This window comes from Apteryx mantelli, chromosome 15 (assembly GCF_036417845.1).
Source record: "Apteryx mantelli isolate bAptMan1 chromosome 15, bAptMan1.hap1, whole genome shotgun sequence".
In the NCBI taxonomy this organism is placed as follows: Eukaryota; Metazoa; Chordata; class Aves; order Apterygiformes; family Apterygidae; genus Apteryx; species Apteryx mantelli.
Window position 1 is genome coordinate 19,235,622 of NC_089992.1, and position 16,727 is coordinate 19,252,348.

Consider the following 16,727-nt stretch of genomic DNA (forward strand, 5'->3'; position numbering starts at 1 on the left):
GCCTGTACAAGATTTCTGTTGCAAACATCAGCCTTCACAGTGCAACTGAAAAATTAGGCAGTTATGGGAGAAGGATAGAAATACACCTTAAATGACTGAGCATGATTATGCAACCATATTATTTCCCTTATTTTGAGACAGAGCACAACACTTCTGCACTATGGGATAAACAGCACGGCAATCAGAAAAGCAGCACCCTTGTTCCTGGAGGCTGCAGAGCAGAGCCTGCTTAGTTCCCCAAAAAGCATCCCACTCACTGAAGAGATTTATTACCATTTGCTTTTCTCTAGGTTTGTCGGAAAATGCATTACATCACATCACTCGTTCACTGTGCTTTGTTCAGCATCTGTGCTCTACAAAATCATGCAGAACTGCTAACCCGCCCGCGCTGCCCCTTGGCGTTTCACTGCCACTGCGGTGGCACAAGCTGTCCCTTGTTCTGGGCTGCTGCTGGCCCCAGCGGAGGCTCGGCCACATGCCGCCAGTGTGCTCCGCTGGGGCACCACCATGCACAAGTACAACAAAAATCAGGAAATAAGTGTAAATTTTACCTAGGGAAAAATCTGTCCTTCCTTGCAGGTACAGAGGGAATGAACTGCAGAGATATGTGGGTTCAATCGCAGGTGTTTGGCAGAGGAAGAAGAGAGAGGGGTTGAGGAGAGCTACCACAGGCTGGGCCTGGGAGCTAAGGTGGTTGCTATTGTATAGACCATTAAACCTCCCACCGATTCCTATCCTGGCAGAGATCCTGAGTTAATTGTCCATTTGCAGTTTGCAGATAAGCCTTTCTCCTAAATCCAGATGACTATCAGCATGCTATATACTCTCCGCTGAATGTCACTGAATTTGTCTTCTTAATGATCAAGGTTTTTTGCTTTCTTAATACACAAACCACCAAAAGGAAGTCGGGCTTCTCAGCCAGACAAAGAATATTCCCACCGCCAAATGTATGCACCCACTTCCGTGCAGAGAACACAAGCCGATTGCCCAGGTGATCTAGCCAGACCACAGTTCCCAGTACATTTTCATTCTTGAAAATACATGAATGCAAAAAACACAGATCAGTTTCACTACCCAAGTAAATAATCTGGGCTAAGACTAAATCAACTAATGAGCTTTGAAAACTACCTTATTTGTATTCTAAATACATTCCAGTCAGTTCTGCTTGAGCCTTTTAATGTTTGGTTTTCCTGAATATTTGAGTGAATGCATTTAATTCTCATGAGCAATAAATGCTCTGAAGAGCTAACTTTAAGTTCACTTATTTATTTATTTTTAAACATTTGCTCAAAGTAAATTCTAGGTTGCACAATTAGTTTGCAACAATGCAAATTGCACATTGGAAATCCATGCTGCTGGTGCTTTACTATGGCAGTTATATTCAGGAAATGGAAGCTATTGCATGAATTGGGAAACCAACCAATAAAATAAACTGCAGATTTTCACAATTACCTGTCTAAACAATTTGCACACCAATAAGAATAAGAAATCCCTAACACAATCTGTGACAAGTGTTAACAAATAAATAAAGTTTTGTGATACATCAACAGGCAGCTCAACCATGAGCAGATAGTTCCATAGGCACCAGAATTAAAGAAAAGGGATTTCCTATGGACATCACTGAAGCCCCCAAGGGGGTAATTCTGGTGCAGCTTCCCATCAGTGACTGTCCTCTAGCCACCTACCTACTTTCAAGGAACATCTATGAAATCACTTGTTTTCAAGTTGTGCTAACAAATTTGGTTGAACTCACAGAACAAGCTCAGAGAGTATTGAGTAGGTAACAGATGCAGAATGAGTAAGTCTGGTTTCCATTAAAAAAAAAAAAAAATCTATAAGGATCTAAGATCTTGCAAAGGAGACTCCAGGAATGTCTCTAGATTTTTCCTTGAGCAAAATTTGTGTGGCAACTGGATCAGTTCCTCTGTCTTCTAATGAGGTTCAGATCTTCTTTCCTTCTGTATGAACTCCTCCTCATGTACTTGATGTAATCTCTGAAATCTTATGGGCCAAGTGCCTTTGATGTCAGCTGAGTAGGAAACAGGATGGTGCACAAACAACAACACTAAAGGGTCACGAGAATTATAGTGACAATCTCACTAAGCATTTAAGGGAAGAGAGGAAGAGGTTTTATGGTTCGTCTCTACTGAACAGTTTCATTTCCATCAAGAAGCTATTTGGTAAATCTGCTTTACAGAGAGATGGCACATGCTCCTCCTTAAACATGGGATGATCAGCTTGAATGACAAATGCTGGAAATGCTAAGGGTAAATGCTAGGGCAAACCATTACTGTGGAAAATCATTTCCTGATTCTGGCAAAGTCTAATTAAGCTGGTGTCAGTGACATGATTGGTATGGTAAGCCTTTCCTCAAGGTTATTATGGGATTTCAGATGTTTACAGCATATGGACCAGTAGGTGCACAAGGAAATCTCTCAATACATTAATTCAAGGGGAAGAAACAGTTCCAGAGCTCCCAAAGGGACTTACTCTCATATGGCTCCCTGTATCACCTGTCCCTTCTTTAGAACAAATGAAACTCCTTTTAGGTTAAAAGGAAGGAATCACAGCCAGGAATTTATAAAACAGAGGGGTCAAAGGTCTCTGTCCAAAACTACATTTGAAGTACCCAAACAAGCAACGCAGTTTCAAAACCTCTGTGCACCTAATGGCTCGAAGAAATGGATAGCAATGGATGTACTGGGGGACAGGGGGAACTTGTGGGCCTGCTCCTTAGCGCCAGCTGGTGCAGCTGGTATTCCCATGTTCAATAAAATGCACATCTCCTTCTCCCCCCTGCTTGGATCTCCTGGAAATACCTCTGAGTTTCTGAGTGACCATTTCTGTACTTCACACTACAAGCCTTGCGGTAGTTTGATGACACATTTCTGCAACTGCCCTACTCAGTTTTAGAGATGTGATAAATCTTCTGCATCAGGAACTGACTCAGACAGGAGAGGAGAAAATATTATCATCTTTAGGTGATGTCATCCGTCACCTAGTGTTACCAAAAAAACCAAGAGAGTTATCTGAAGTCTGTCTGCACATGACACATAACATCCAAACTGCATGACTATCACTTACTCCATTTAATGGCATAAACTATGGCATTCAAAAGTATTTGCTTTTCAGGTGTCAAATGATACATTGAACCCATTTTCAATATATATTGCTTCTTACCAGTGGCTGGACATTTCTGAGGCTGCAAGGATCAGATTCTCAAATAATACACAAGGGTATCACAGTTCTCATCCTAGAACAACAATGTTGCTTGGTTGGGCTTCAGAATACAGTTTTCTAGTTTATATTAGCTTCCCATGTGCAGTAAGTTTGGGAATCTGTGAATTGCTATGGGGTAACTCATCCTATCTCAGTCAAAATAATCCTGGTTTTAGGTATCTGTAGGGCTGGTATTCACACTTCAGGATGCTTATTGTAAAGATGATGAGAAGCCATAACACTGTCATGAAGGTGAGAGATGGCAGCACAGTGGCTAAGGAGCAGGAGACATGGACCAGACATAAGTCTTCTACTGATAGCCTGAATATGGTGCAAACAAGGGTAATAAACAAGAAGAAAGGGAGAGAAAAGCAGAACAGGGCTTCACAAATGTCTTCTGTTTATAAGGAACCATACAAATGCTGCACTTGTGCTAGTACATGTGTTAAATACATAGGAGGCACAATGACTCATAGAGTTTACAGCAGTATAAGGCAGTGAAACACTGCACATTCACAGATGAGAAAGAAAGGCTGGCTTAGCTTGTCAGGCCCTGTTTCAGGGAGCAGGATTATCCGCTGGATAAATCTCTTTGCAGAAGTGGCAATAAAAGTTCCTGGCTGCAGGAGAACTGACAGTGGTGCCAAAGGAAAAAAAAATATATCAAGTCAGGCAAATCTCCCATTGCTGCCAAGAAAAGCACGGCAGACCAGGAGTCAAGGAAGCCCTGGCAGGAACAGCCATAATGAGGCACCAGGACACTGCTCGGGGGCGACGGGATCAGGGAAAGGGACCCACGCGCAGACTGTCACAGCTGACTGAACCTATCCCCAGCCGCTGTCTCATGCCGCATGCAGTCCCTCAGCTGCACTGAGCACCGCTTCCCGGGGGGACAGAGGGGCTCGGTGCTGCGGCTGCTCCAGCGATCCTGTCTACACCCGAGGGCGACGGAATTGGCAGGTACGACACATTTCTGTTCATTTTAGTCATTACACAGAACTGAGGGAGCTGACTTACACTTTCACTTACACAGAGGGGCATGTGGATGGCAGACAGGCCACATATCTGGTATAGTGAGCTTGGTATAAATGCAACCTAAAGACAGGAATAAAAGGAAGATAAAGCACGCAGAGGTCAGTTTGTAACAAAGATGAGATCTGTGCTGATAAACACTTTAACATGGGACACTCGCTTAAACTCACTGTGTTTCTGCCGTGAAGAGAGGTAGAGCTCCTCAGGTGGGACCCTTTGCAAGCCCTCTGCTGGGTTTGGGTTTTGTGACACTGGTGCCACAAAGCTCTTGATGGGAGGTGGCCAGGGCTCTCCCACCCCAGGAACAAACCTTGCGGACGCAGGCTCTCACGGACTGTTGAGATGGGTCCAGTTTTCCCAGAATCCTTCTTCCCAGCCACATGGGCATTCTGGGTTACAGTTCATTTCTTCAAAGGCACTGGTTAGGAAAAATAAACAAATATACAGGCCACTTGAGACTGCTAAAAACCAATTACTTTTACTTGACATCTCACAACTCACAGGTGGCTATAGACACATCAACAACCACCCACATGCATTTAGTCACTTTTTCAGCAGCCTCACCTCAGCTCTAACATCAGAGGGCCCTGACCAATCCAGCTCAGTCTGTCTGTCCGTCTCTTGCGTTCGCCTTTGAATCATGCAGCAGCAAATGGGGTTCTCTCTCGCTCCTCTGTCCTGTTTCCTCTACTGGTACTACACGTATGCTCCTTAAAAGGGAAAAAAAACAACAAAAAAGGCCACTCAGAAATGCTTTTCTGTACTGAAACTTGCAGCTGCTTTGCTAAGCAATCCTCTGATCAGCCTCATCATGTGCTCACCCCTCTTGAATCTCCAGTGCACTTCACCTTTACGTCCAGGCTCAGAGGAATATTGATGGTTTGTCATGGAAAGCAGCCATTTTCTTGCCCATGATGCTCCAGTGAGATGCACCGCTATAAAAATTTAACCACCTCATTATGCTATATGCAAGATTTTTTTTGTTCCCTGCAGCGTCAAGAAAAAACAGACAAGACAAACTTCCTATCCTAAATTTAGTTTGCAGTCTGACACACATACACGCAGTGCCCAGTAACAAGCATTATTGTGTAAATTGTACCCAAACATTAAATCGTTTCATAATGATTTTATAAATATAAAATGCCAATTTTTGAGAACTGACCAGTCCTAGCAGACCTAATATATTACTGATCTGACATTATACCATCTGCTTCAGACAACTCAATATTTTGCAATGGTATTTGCACCTGCAGTTCACTGCTGGCTTGCAAGCATGAGCGTGAATAAATGTTACACAACATCTGTTGAATAAACTCTACTAGATCAATTCACGCATCTAAGAACTTCCTGGTGACGTCTTTTGGTATTTTCTGTGGTTTTGAATGATAAGAAACTTAGCAAAGGTGGCAACATGGAATAGTCGTACCTTGCAAAAAGCACACGTAAGTAAAGGACTAGAAGTTAAAAATGCATAAATGATACAAGACCAAAGCCAACACTGCAATGAGTTAAACAGATCTCAGAAGAACGACTCTGTAGGACCAAATCCAGTGGAAGTGATTAGTCTCAACACATAGCCTCCAGCTTTATCACTTTCCGCTTTGTAAGTGGCAAAATCTGACCCAAATCTCGGGCTCCGTTACAGAGTCTGAAAATAGAGTAATCTATCATTTTTATGTTTTACCTTCCCATGTCTGATATACCTTAACCTGAACATATTCTATCCTCCTTTTCTCTGGTGAGCATTATTCAACCTGCTGTTACATTTAAAAAAAAGTTACTTTATGTTTTTTTGACCTGATTCCATGAAATATACACCAGATGGAGACCTGGCTTTCATCATTTTAAGTTTTATGAATTTTTTTATGGCAGGAAAGCTACATTTCCCAAAATTCTTAAGTTTTTACATCAACAGTTAAAAGGCCTTTCACTGGTACAGTTGCTGATTTGTTATGATCGGATGTCTCAGAAGCACTGGCCACCACATATTATTCACTTGCTTGGCAGTTTATTCATAGCATGTCACAGCCCTACAGCTTTGCTCTCATTGAATCGCTCTCCTGTAACGTACGATGGAGAGCAACCTTGTGAAAATCAGAAAGCAGAAAGGTAAAAGGAGGATAAAAAAGGAAATTAAAAGAAAAAGCAGAGAGTGTTTACTTGCAGGTCCCCAGCCTGGAGGTCTGACGGTGGCAGACAGGCATGCCCATACTGGGAAACGGAGCCAGGCACCCTCGTGCCTGAATGGTGGCGCTCGGGCACGCGACGGGGGAGACCTGCCTGGGGCATTTAGTGACGCTGAGCACTGTGCCGTCTTTCAGCCCGCTCCCTGCTGATCATTACTGCATGAAACAGCACTGCCATGGCTGAAAGAAACCAGAGAAATGGCCCTATGCAGCCCCAGGTACGACATTTCTTTGGTCACAGCTGTTTCAGAGATTGCGTGTAAAAGCAAACGCCGTGAGCACGGGGGCTGCAGCTCTCTTCTGTGGTCTCCCCAGTCCCCGGGGTCTGACGGCTGAAGCAAAAACTGAACTCCTTGATTCAGCTTGCTGCTCGCAATGACGTGCTCCACTCCTGCCTTGGGGTTTTCCAGTCTGGAAAGGGTAATGCCCATAAATGTACAAGCACTGTGCGAGTAGGAGGCACCTGGATGCTGGCAGTGATGCTACCCACCTGTGCAGAGATCAAGGGAGCTGTGCTATAGAGAGAGAAGCCAGAGGTGTCCACATGTCTATAGGTGCCCATAGTCCAGAAGTCCCTATAGATTTGTCCAGAAAAGTCAGACAAGTCCTGCTTTGCTCTACAGCCAGTCCTATATGGAGTATCAAGAAAGGCTAATAAAGGGAAAAAGGAAAAAATATTGTAGTATATAAAATAAGTCTCACATTTCAAAACATATCTTTCTGCTTACTAAATATTGTGCTGAAATGGTATGTGAGAAATAACCATCGAGAAAATTATTGAGGAAAAGAAGAATCATGGCTGGATTCTAAAATAAAAGCATGGGAATAAACCATTTCCTGTGCAAGTAGCAATGGTTTCACAGAGCCTTCCTCCCCACTTTTTCTCCTCTTAGGAGAAAGGGGGAAAATTAAAAAAAAAAAAAAGAAAAGAAATCAAGCCTTCCCCTACAACCAGCCTAGGTGCTTAGGAATGCACAGGCTTAACGTGCACACGTAGAGGCTGCGCTTATGTGGACAGCCTCCCTAAGAGTCCTCCCAAGAAATCAGTTAAACACAGAACTAGCCATGTGTATATGCTATCACTGTTGCACCTTTCTAACATCTGGGCTATTATTTCATGCTGTGTTACAGAAAAGGACAAAGTACTGAACAATAGCAGTGCTTCCTTTTGTTTCTCGGCTTTTATCACTTTTCAGAAAGACACAGCATTATACCATAACACCTCACACAGTCCAGCGGGAGTCCTGTTAAAATTCTCACTCAAGCCAGTGATACACACCCTGGTCACACCAGTCTGCTGTTGCAGCAATAAACAAATGAAAATAAAGTAAGAATTTAAAACACTATTTTAATGCAAGCAGGTTTTTATATCTATATTGTACTCCCTTTCCCATAGCATCCATGATAGCATAAACTGATATAGTACAGTACAGAGAACACGGTCTTTTTTATGTGTCCCTTCCATCAAAAGTACAAAATGCTTCTCAAATGGTTTTTCCTTCAGATTTTGTTTTCCCAATCATTCATTTATCTCTGCCATGCCAATGCCTACTGCTGTTTTGTCTGCAATCATTAATTACAACAGCACCTCTCTAGCACTCGCTCTTGGCACCAAGGAAGGACAATACTCAACAAGTCAGAAGTCTATGACTGCCCACAGAAGCCATCAAATTATTCTGGAAATCAGATGGGACATTTTCCAAAAGCAGTTGCATGACATTTCCAATGTGTTTGGATTCAGCTGAGCTAGAAAGATGGCACAAACAGCGTCCTGTGTACTATTCTGGCATTTCTGCTTCCTGTCCCCAGCAGTGTGGGACGCGCAGGCATGGCTGCTGAAGGCTGCGGCGCTCTCAGCACTCCCGACCAGCTTGCCAGGGAAAGGGCAATGTTATTTTATCAGGACCTGGTCACAAATCCTTGAACAACACCAGTCTCACTTTGCCAAGACAGCCAGCAGGGCATAAAACAGCCAAAAGCAGACAACAACCCACCTTGCCGATACTGAACCTAAGAGTTCAGTGGGTCACACAGCTTTGGCTTGCCCAGGGAACTGTGAAGGAGATCCTTGCTCACGCTTTAGCACTCCCTCCTGCATCAGGGACCAACTGCCCGTTGCTCCCTTTGTTCAGTGAGAAGGATTCGGTATGGACTTCAAGGCAAAATCCCTTTTCCACAGACATAGCCCTACAACTTCTGCAGAACACAGAATCTGAACCTCATAAAAGAGCGCACCCAAAGTCACACCGCCAGCACTGCTGCACTTGTGAGTATATGACTGCCAGTAAATTGCGTACAGATCCTGGCTGGCAAAGATGCTGGGGGAACGGAGGCACAGCAGAGTCCATAGGCATTTTTGCAACCTTGTTCCTATGAGCAGTTTTCTCTTTGGAAGTGCTTTGAGCCTGCATATATGTTAGTGCAGACAGGTGTTCATTCCAGTATAAGCTCTTGTAAAAGTTTTCTTTGGTAACTACTTCAAAGAGATGGTTAAAAAAAAAAAAAAAGTCTCATCTTGGTGTCTTCATATAACTGAAATGATAAATATCACAAGACCCACTTCAGATTCTGTGATGGGATACACAAACCTCTGCAGAGCTGTAGTGCAAACTCAAGACCTACAGCTTCATAAGGTAATTTTCACCACCCCAGTGGTACCACACATAGAAGTAAGTGTTTGTGAAACCCGTGACTGTTGCTGACTACCAGACACTATGTATAAAGATAAACGGCTTCTTGGTTTTTTTGATATTCAAGCTTTTCCTCTGCCCTTTGCAAAAGTATTGTCACATTTAAGCCACTAGAGTCTCAAAAAAAGTCTTCAGCAACCAGAGACTCTTTGGTGGTGTTGATATGAATTTAAGCAATTGTTTGCAAACAATTGACATCATAGTCATTTGCCAAAAACAAAATGAGTTAAAGGGATCCTGAAAACGTGGGTGTATTTCTGATATTAGCTCTTTATTAGGCTTACTGGCCGCCTTCAAGAAACAGCAATGTACAACCATTTAATGAAGAGTGCTGCTCAACAGGAAGAAATCTTTTCATTTCCTCCCACCTTCCACCAGTTCTGCATTATTGTTAACTTGACATCATCAAAAGAGATTTGTAAACAAGTGACAATGGGTAGCTCTCAATGCTGAACAGAAGACATAACTGCCCAGCTACCGTGCAAGTCCTGGAGACTAACAGAAAATTAGCCTTGTGAGAGGTACAAACCCAGAGATGCAGCTGGACCCTTGCTTAGCAGAGACGGCATCCAAGAACAAAGGAGCCCCTGCTGCACCTCGTGCAGCAAACAGAGCATCGCTACTGCAACGCTCATACACGCGAGCACGAGGCACCGCTAGGCCTGCTCACCTGCGAAGGAGCTACAGACCATGGACTTCAGGACTGTGTCCCCACTTGTTCCCTTGGCTTTTGACTCAAAGACCTGGGGAAGGGAAGGGGGAGGCGCTGGCCAGGACGACACGTGGTGGCTTTCCAGAGCCCCTCTCAAACCACAGAACCGCTATGGAGCAACCACAGGAAAGCAGCAGTAAAGACAAATACTGCGTTAAAATACAGGACTGTGAAGACAGGTACCACAGGAACCCAAACAAACAGAGATGTCTGCTATTTTCACTGTTTCCTTTTTATCTTTGTTTCTTTGGGTTTTTTTGGACAGGTAACTATTTATGGAGACAAAATAAAATGAAATTAGGTCTTTTCATCTTCTAGCTACCATGTAGGAACTGAAACGGGAAGAGGGACTGCATGGCCTTCACTTTTTCCGTTCTCATGAACGGCTTCCTGAGATGTTGGAAAATAACATAACTTCACTGAAGTCCATAGAACGCCAGTGTTTTATACTTTTCGTGGGTCTGACTCACTGGATCTAAAGCAGAAGTGTACGAAAATAGAAGAAATTATTGAGCAAACTCACACAGGAAAAGTGCTGATGAAACGTCTGCTACCATAAAACTGTGCATTTAGCTCATCGCATTATGGGGAATAGTAAACTAATTTTTCTCAGTTAAAATTTCTCATTTCTCCCACTCATAAGATTCCTGCTTCAGACTGCACGTGCGTATTAATTTTACATGTTGCAGACTTCTGCTAACATTTCTTTTATAAGGATGTGATATTACAGTATCCTTATAATTCATACAGCAGTTTTTACACCAGCTTTAAAAATCTTGCCATAGTTCTTTTTTTCTTTTTTTTTGGCTAACTATCAGCTGATTTTGAAGCAAGTCTGGCATATAAGGACTTTGCTATATTCAATTTAAAGTTCTTGTTACTGTAAAACTCATTTCATTTCAGAAAGCAATTTAGAACTTCTTAATCCTGTAATTTAAAGCAATGAGCTATTTTGGGAGGGGCAGAATGGGGTGGATTCCATTTAAAATTATTCTGCTGCTATGCATTTGTTGCTAAACAAAACTCTAAATTATGTATTAAGAAAACACTAAATATTAAAAAACCGTGCCAAAACCCAGACTGAATTATTTGAGTAGATGGAAAAATAGTGACATAACACTGGGAAAAAATTCTCACCTCAGTCTGCAGGACAAATGCCTGCAGCTGAGAGCACAGCAACTACATAGTCAAATAAAATTAAAGAGGAAGGCCAGACATATGTTTATTAAATGCTTTTGGTAATCTCAGTTTCAAAATTCAGCTCACTTGGTGAGAACAGCTGCAGGACACTCAGCAGAGGTGAATTTAAGATTGGGTGTATACTTGCAAAAATTTCACTTTTCCACTTGTCCAGAAAATAAATACACCATAAACAACAATAATGATAATATATTTACCTGGCCATATGCTCATTACAAGGAAGAGTTGATGGTGTTTTGGCCGGTAGCTTTCCATGACGTCTTACTCATCTAATAACCGAAATTTATTTCTTACAAAAGAGACCCTTCACCGCTGTGGCTTGCAGGGAGGATATTTGGTACTGTTATTTCACACAGAAGCACTTAATATTTGCAACGCTAACCTGAAGCTATAGATTAATCTGTTAGGCAGTCGGCGTTTTTATGCGCAGGCGACAAACACGCCGACCACCCTCTGCCGCTTGGCACGCAAGAGGCAGCGAGCCTTTCGCCGGGTGGTGCGCAACACGCAGCATTTTTTGACTTCCCGCCAGCTGCTTCAGGAGAACAGGCCAGGCGCACGGCGAAGGCGCCTGGCGCCCCGAGCCCTCACTTCAAGGGAAGCGGCTCGCGGCCGTGCGCAGGCGGCAGCCCCAGGGCGAGCAGGGCTGGGCCTCTGCCCCAGCAGCCCTGGCCGCCATGTCACGGCTGCGCCCCTGCCAGCAGGGCCTCCCCGGGGGGGAGGCTGCACGCACCATGTAAGGTCTGCTCTGATTGGCTGCCCTGCTCCAGCAGGCTCTGAAAGGGGCCAGAGCAGCCAATCAAAGGCAACGGCTGTCCTGCGGGGGTCTCTCCTCAGGTCGCTGGGCCTTGGTGATGGCAGCAACGCCACTGGGACCCACCAAACGCGCTGGCGCCCGCTGTCCCCTCCGTCCTCGGCTTGGGGCAGCCGCCCCCCATGGCAAGGCGAGCACGGGCTGTGGACAGCGCAGGATGAGGTGGCGGAGAGGAACGGTAGGAGAAAGGCCTGGCGAGGGGCCGCCAGGGACGGGGCGCAGAAGCGTGCCCGGGTGCCACCAGCTGCAGCTGAGCCACTGGTGGCAGTGGCTGCCACGGCCCCGGCCTCCCTCTTTGTGCCCCTTTACCGAGAGCTTCCCGTGGGGCTGAGGTAAGGACTGAGAACTTGTGTCTAAACTCAGCCCTTTCCTAACTCCACTGACAATAACAACACAGCCTGAATGGCCCAAGGTTTTCCTCAGATTGGGAGAGCTGCAGGTTTTCTGCTCTGAATCCACAAACTAACTCCGAAGACTTGTCAGGCAGGTCTAGTTAGCAACCCCCTCTCCCCAGCGGAAAAAGCTTGAGAACTCAAAAAAAAAAAAAAAATCACTTATACAAATATTTTCCCGGAATTATGTTTACTTTTTCATATGGGGGGGGGAAGGGGGAATTCCCACACTCAACTTTTTTTTTGTTTGGAAATGTGAAAACATTTCCTATAGACATTCTCAGCAAAACAGACGCTATGCCAAAATGATTTGGCTCTGTTCAGCCTGAAACCACACCCTCCTGCGCTGGTGCGGTGCCCAGGCCCTCCCTTGCTCCTGTGGGTCTGGGCTTCTGGAGAAATGGGAGGGACTCAAGTCCCACAGAGATCAACAGTACGCGTGACCAAAGAGCAGATAGGAAGCACTGAGCTAGACCAGCAAGCCTGGCCTGGAGGGGACATGTTGCAGGACAACATAAAGCACGTTTGTTATATGGCCCGATGGCAGGGCAGGCAGATACTGCTCCCAAGCAAGGCATTTTGACGTGTATGAAACCAAAGTTTTACTCAACACCAAAAATATTTGAGTTTCTGCAATAGATGTTGACTTCCTCCTACACCCCCTCAAACTCCACAACTCTCCAACCTGGAAAAAAAAGCTTCTTTGGAAGCCCTTCTGTTTTTAACCAACTCTGTCTCAGATAAAATGTTCTTCTGTGCTGAAGACAGGACTTTCACAGGAAATAGTTTAGAGAACTACCAACAAAAGGTAAGTCCACCACAGACTAACCACATTCAGATCTGAATTCAGATGCATTTATTCAAACTCAGTAAATTGTCACACACTGAACCCAGTGACCTCTATAAAACCGCCTGAGCTGTATCTTTCGCAAGTTGAGAATAACAACAAAAAGCAAGTTATTTGCCTTTGTACCTCTGAATAATTTAGAGGCAGCAGAGTGCTGGGAGAGGCTTGACAGACAGGAAAGTGATTTCAACAGTGTGTTCCCTAGTACTTAACTAAACCTGTCACGATCTATTAAAATCCACACAGGAACTCCAGCTGTACAGCTATATACCGAAAGTGTATTACCTCCCTTTTTGTGTCACTTGCAGCAGCTCCAGCTTTACAATGCTTTTCTAATCTCCTTCTTTAACAGTTTCCTGCCTATTAAATTCTCTCCTCCAGCACCAGCTTTAGCGCCGAGTCGCTCCCGACCGCCGGCAGGAGCAGCACCTGCGGCCAGCAGGGGCGGGAGGTCGCCGCGCCGCGCCGCGCCGCCGCCCGCACAGGGCTGCGCGCTGCGGCCGGGCCTCGCGCGCGGAGGCGCGGGGCGGCGGCGGGCGGGGCCGCGTGCTCCCGCCGGGGGGGATTGGCGCGCGCGGGACCCGCCGACAGCCAATCGGACGCGCCCTTCCATTTGCCGGCGGCGGCGCGCGGCGGCGGCGCGCGCGGGCAGAGCGCGGGGGCGCGCGGGCGGCGCCGCGGAGCCCCCGGCCGCGCTCGCCGCTAACCTGCTCGGCCCAGGATGTGGCTTCGCGGTGACGTCAGGCCCAGATGTTTTCCCAGGCCCCGCCCCCGCAGAGCTCTGGGCGACTCCGAGGAGCAATAACGGGGAAAGCTTATTCTACTGTCACAATGCGAGGGAAGGGCTAGAGACACTGCTTTTTTACTTTATTGCCTTCCAGAAAACCAGCATTAACTCCTACTCCAAGCAACAAGCTGCCAGTGCTAGGATTCGCTCTTCTTTTTTTCTCTTTCATTGGACTTCCGATGCTTTTTTGATTTAGGGACAAGCTGGGTGTGATCATCATGAACAAAGTGCATTTTTCATAGCTGCTCAGCCCTCCCTTACTTCTACAAAGAGATTCTAAGAAATAAGAGAGAGAAAAGTCTGCTTGCATTATCTTTTTTAAAGGAGAGCAGTGCGCTTTTTTTTTTCCTTCTTTTTTTGGATTTCTTTTTAAACTCATGAAAAATGGCAACAGCAGCATATGTGGATCATTTTGCAGCCGAGTGCCTTGTTTCTATGTCCAGTCGTGCTATTATCCATAGCCCCAAAGGGGAGTCTGATTCCCAACCTGATGCAGCAATACCGCCTTCATCAAATGGAGAAGATAAGCGCGAAGTCAGAGAGCCTGGGAAAGACAATGGATCGTCATTATTTGTGGTAGCTAGCATTTTGGCAGATCTGAACCAGCATGTCCCAAACTCACCCGCTCTTCGGACGGAAAAAACAGAGACCTTTGATATCACAGAACAAATACACATTTCTATTGCTCCTAAGGAGTTTGGGGAAGAAAGTGTGTCCTCGGCTGGTAAGCGTGGAGGAGGAAAAGCAGCCACACCTACTACCCTGGCTGCAGTAACCGAGCCAAGCCCCAGACAAAAGAACAAACGCGGGAGAAGCTGGACTGACCCCGGATCACCCCAGAAAAAGCACAAATGCCACTATGTGGGGTGTGAAAAAGTTTATGGCAAATCTTCCCATCTTAAAGCTCATCTAAGGACCCACACAGGTTAGTTACAATCCAGCCAAAGATTTATTTGTTACAGCTTGGTAATTAAAATGAATGTTAAACAAACAAACAAACAAAAAAAACCCCTGGTATTTGGCCACCGTTATGGTCTCATCTCTCAGAACACAAGCTCAGGAAAACCCAAGGAAATAAAAAAAAAAAAAAAAAACCTCTGGGAATAATCCTCTACTGGGTATAGATTCAAAGCTAATGTTTCTCTTTTTATTGCTTAAAGTCACAGGGAATGGAGTGTGGGTCATCTGTGTGGATCCTACCAAGCTGTAATTGTTAGCTGCTAGCCTCCTTGTTTAGTGCATCTTCTACTTCCCTTTCAAATGCTTCTTAGCTTCCCCTCATTCACTTTTCCCTACCCTGCACTCCTGTCACTACCTTTATATGAGCTTATTACTTCTAATGCAAGCAGCAGTACTCTTAGTATTTTAAATTAAATGTTCTAGAGGCACCTGAATGAGTGTGTTTCTGTTTCTTTCTTTAGCAGACGTTTGCGTAAAGCTAGAGTAGGCAGGAAGGCAGCTGAGAGACTGAACATGAGTCACAAGGAGACATTTATCATAAGCGTAGAGGGAGAGGGACATGAGCAGCCTCAGAAAGGCTTTTGGCAGCTGGGTAAAACTGGCTTCAGGAAAACTTTTGAATGCAAACACTAGCTTGCTCTGATCAGTGTTACATGTTCACTTATTGGTGACCTCTCATCTGACCACTTTTTTGTTGCTATTGCGATTTATGAAACACACACATAGAAAAAAACAGAAGTCTGGCAAGTTCTCTCAAAGTTATGCACACTCGTATTAGTAGGACCATCTTGAAACAGGCCCCATGACTTGCCAGCCCTCACGCCTCTCTGTGGTGGTGTGGAACAGGATGGCTTTCAGCCACAGAAGTAACATCAAGAAAGTTGGAGATTGATCTCCACTGGAAGCACTGGTCATAGTGCTTACTGCAAGGCAGCACAGAGACCAGGGTGGGTTGGCGTGAGCTGTTCAACTGAGTAATTTCAGACAATAAATTATTTTACTAAAATCTGTAATCTGTTTGCTTACAAAGAGAATTAAGAAAAAGACCCCCAAAACGGTACATGACAAATGACTTTTGAACGGGTCTAGCTCAGAGCTGGCAGCCTCACCTATGTCCACGATAGTGCTTTAGTGTGCCCAGCTTTCCTGCTGCCTCCCTGAGATAAAGCAAGAGTCCCTCTGAATTGAGGGTATGTTTTGCTCTCTGTGGGAGAAAAGAGTGTCCCATCAAGTTTGGGCATATGGATGAACAATTCCCTGCATCACACAGCCAAGGGAACAGCATGTTCCTGGCACCCTGGGCAGCTTGCCCTGCTTCGCACTGTGCAACCATTTTTACTTCCTTGGGGTTGACGTAGGAAAGGTGCTCCCACTTGGCTTAGAGGGAATAGTCTTCTCTAATTTTCAGCTTTTTTCTCCAATCTTTCGCTTCTGGTCTTTGCTGTTCTCTTCAAAGTGCAAGATAAACTTGGCACTGTCTCTGGGCTCACAAACCAACTGGAGACCAAGAAGGGGAACTCCTCTCTCTGATAAAGTGAGGAGGGCTGGGCCATGCCCACCCTGTAGGGAGAGGAGAGGAGAGGACAGGGAGGGCAGGGCAGTGAGGAGCGTCGCTCGCTTGCTGGGGCTGCCGGCTGAGCCGAGTCATTCGGGGACGCTGGCTTGCCTCCAGGTTCTCTGTGTGGAGTGCTTTTTTTTTTTCCTCCTTTTTTTCTTAACCCTTTCCTGTATTTTCTTCCAGGTCTGTAAGGCTTACTGTCTTATTGCTGTGCCTAATGGCACTGAGAGAGAAGGAGAGCATGTGCGAGAGCTAGAGGAAAAGCAGAGAAGGGACTGGTTTTGCCCTGGGAGTGGCAGGACCCTCAGGGACTAGAGCTTCTTTGTTTTC

General features: G+C 45.3%; 1 protein-coding gene and 1 long non-coding RNA gene across 2 annotated transcripts in view; one reads left to right on the forward strand and one right to left on the reverse strand.

The window, feature by feature from the left end:
• Positions 1 to 3,979: 3,979 nt before the first annotated feature.
• On the reverse strand, positions 3,980 to 4,957 carry LOC136993423 (uncharacterized). The gene is made up of 3 exons (XR_010885718.1): positions 4,816 to 4,957; positions 4,422 to 4,669; positions 3,980 to 4,314 (listed from the first exon to the last, which is right to left on the reverse strand). It is a non-coding gene; the product is annotated as an uncharacterized lncRNA (long non-coding RNA).
• Positions 4,958 to 13,870: 8,913 nt separating this feature from the next.
• Positions 13,871 to 16,727, forward strand: part of KLF13 (KLF transcription factor 13) — a 33,346-nt gene continuing 30,489 nt past the window's right edge. The window contains exon 1 of the mRNA XM_013957312.2: positions 13,871 to 14,804. Coding sequence (XP_013812766.1) covers positions 14,264 to 14,804 — 541 coding nt within the window. The 5' untranslated portion in view covers positions 13,871 to 14,263. The remainder of the gene's footprint in view (positions 14,805 to 16,727) is intronic.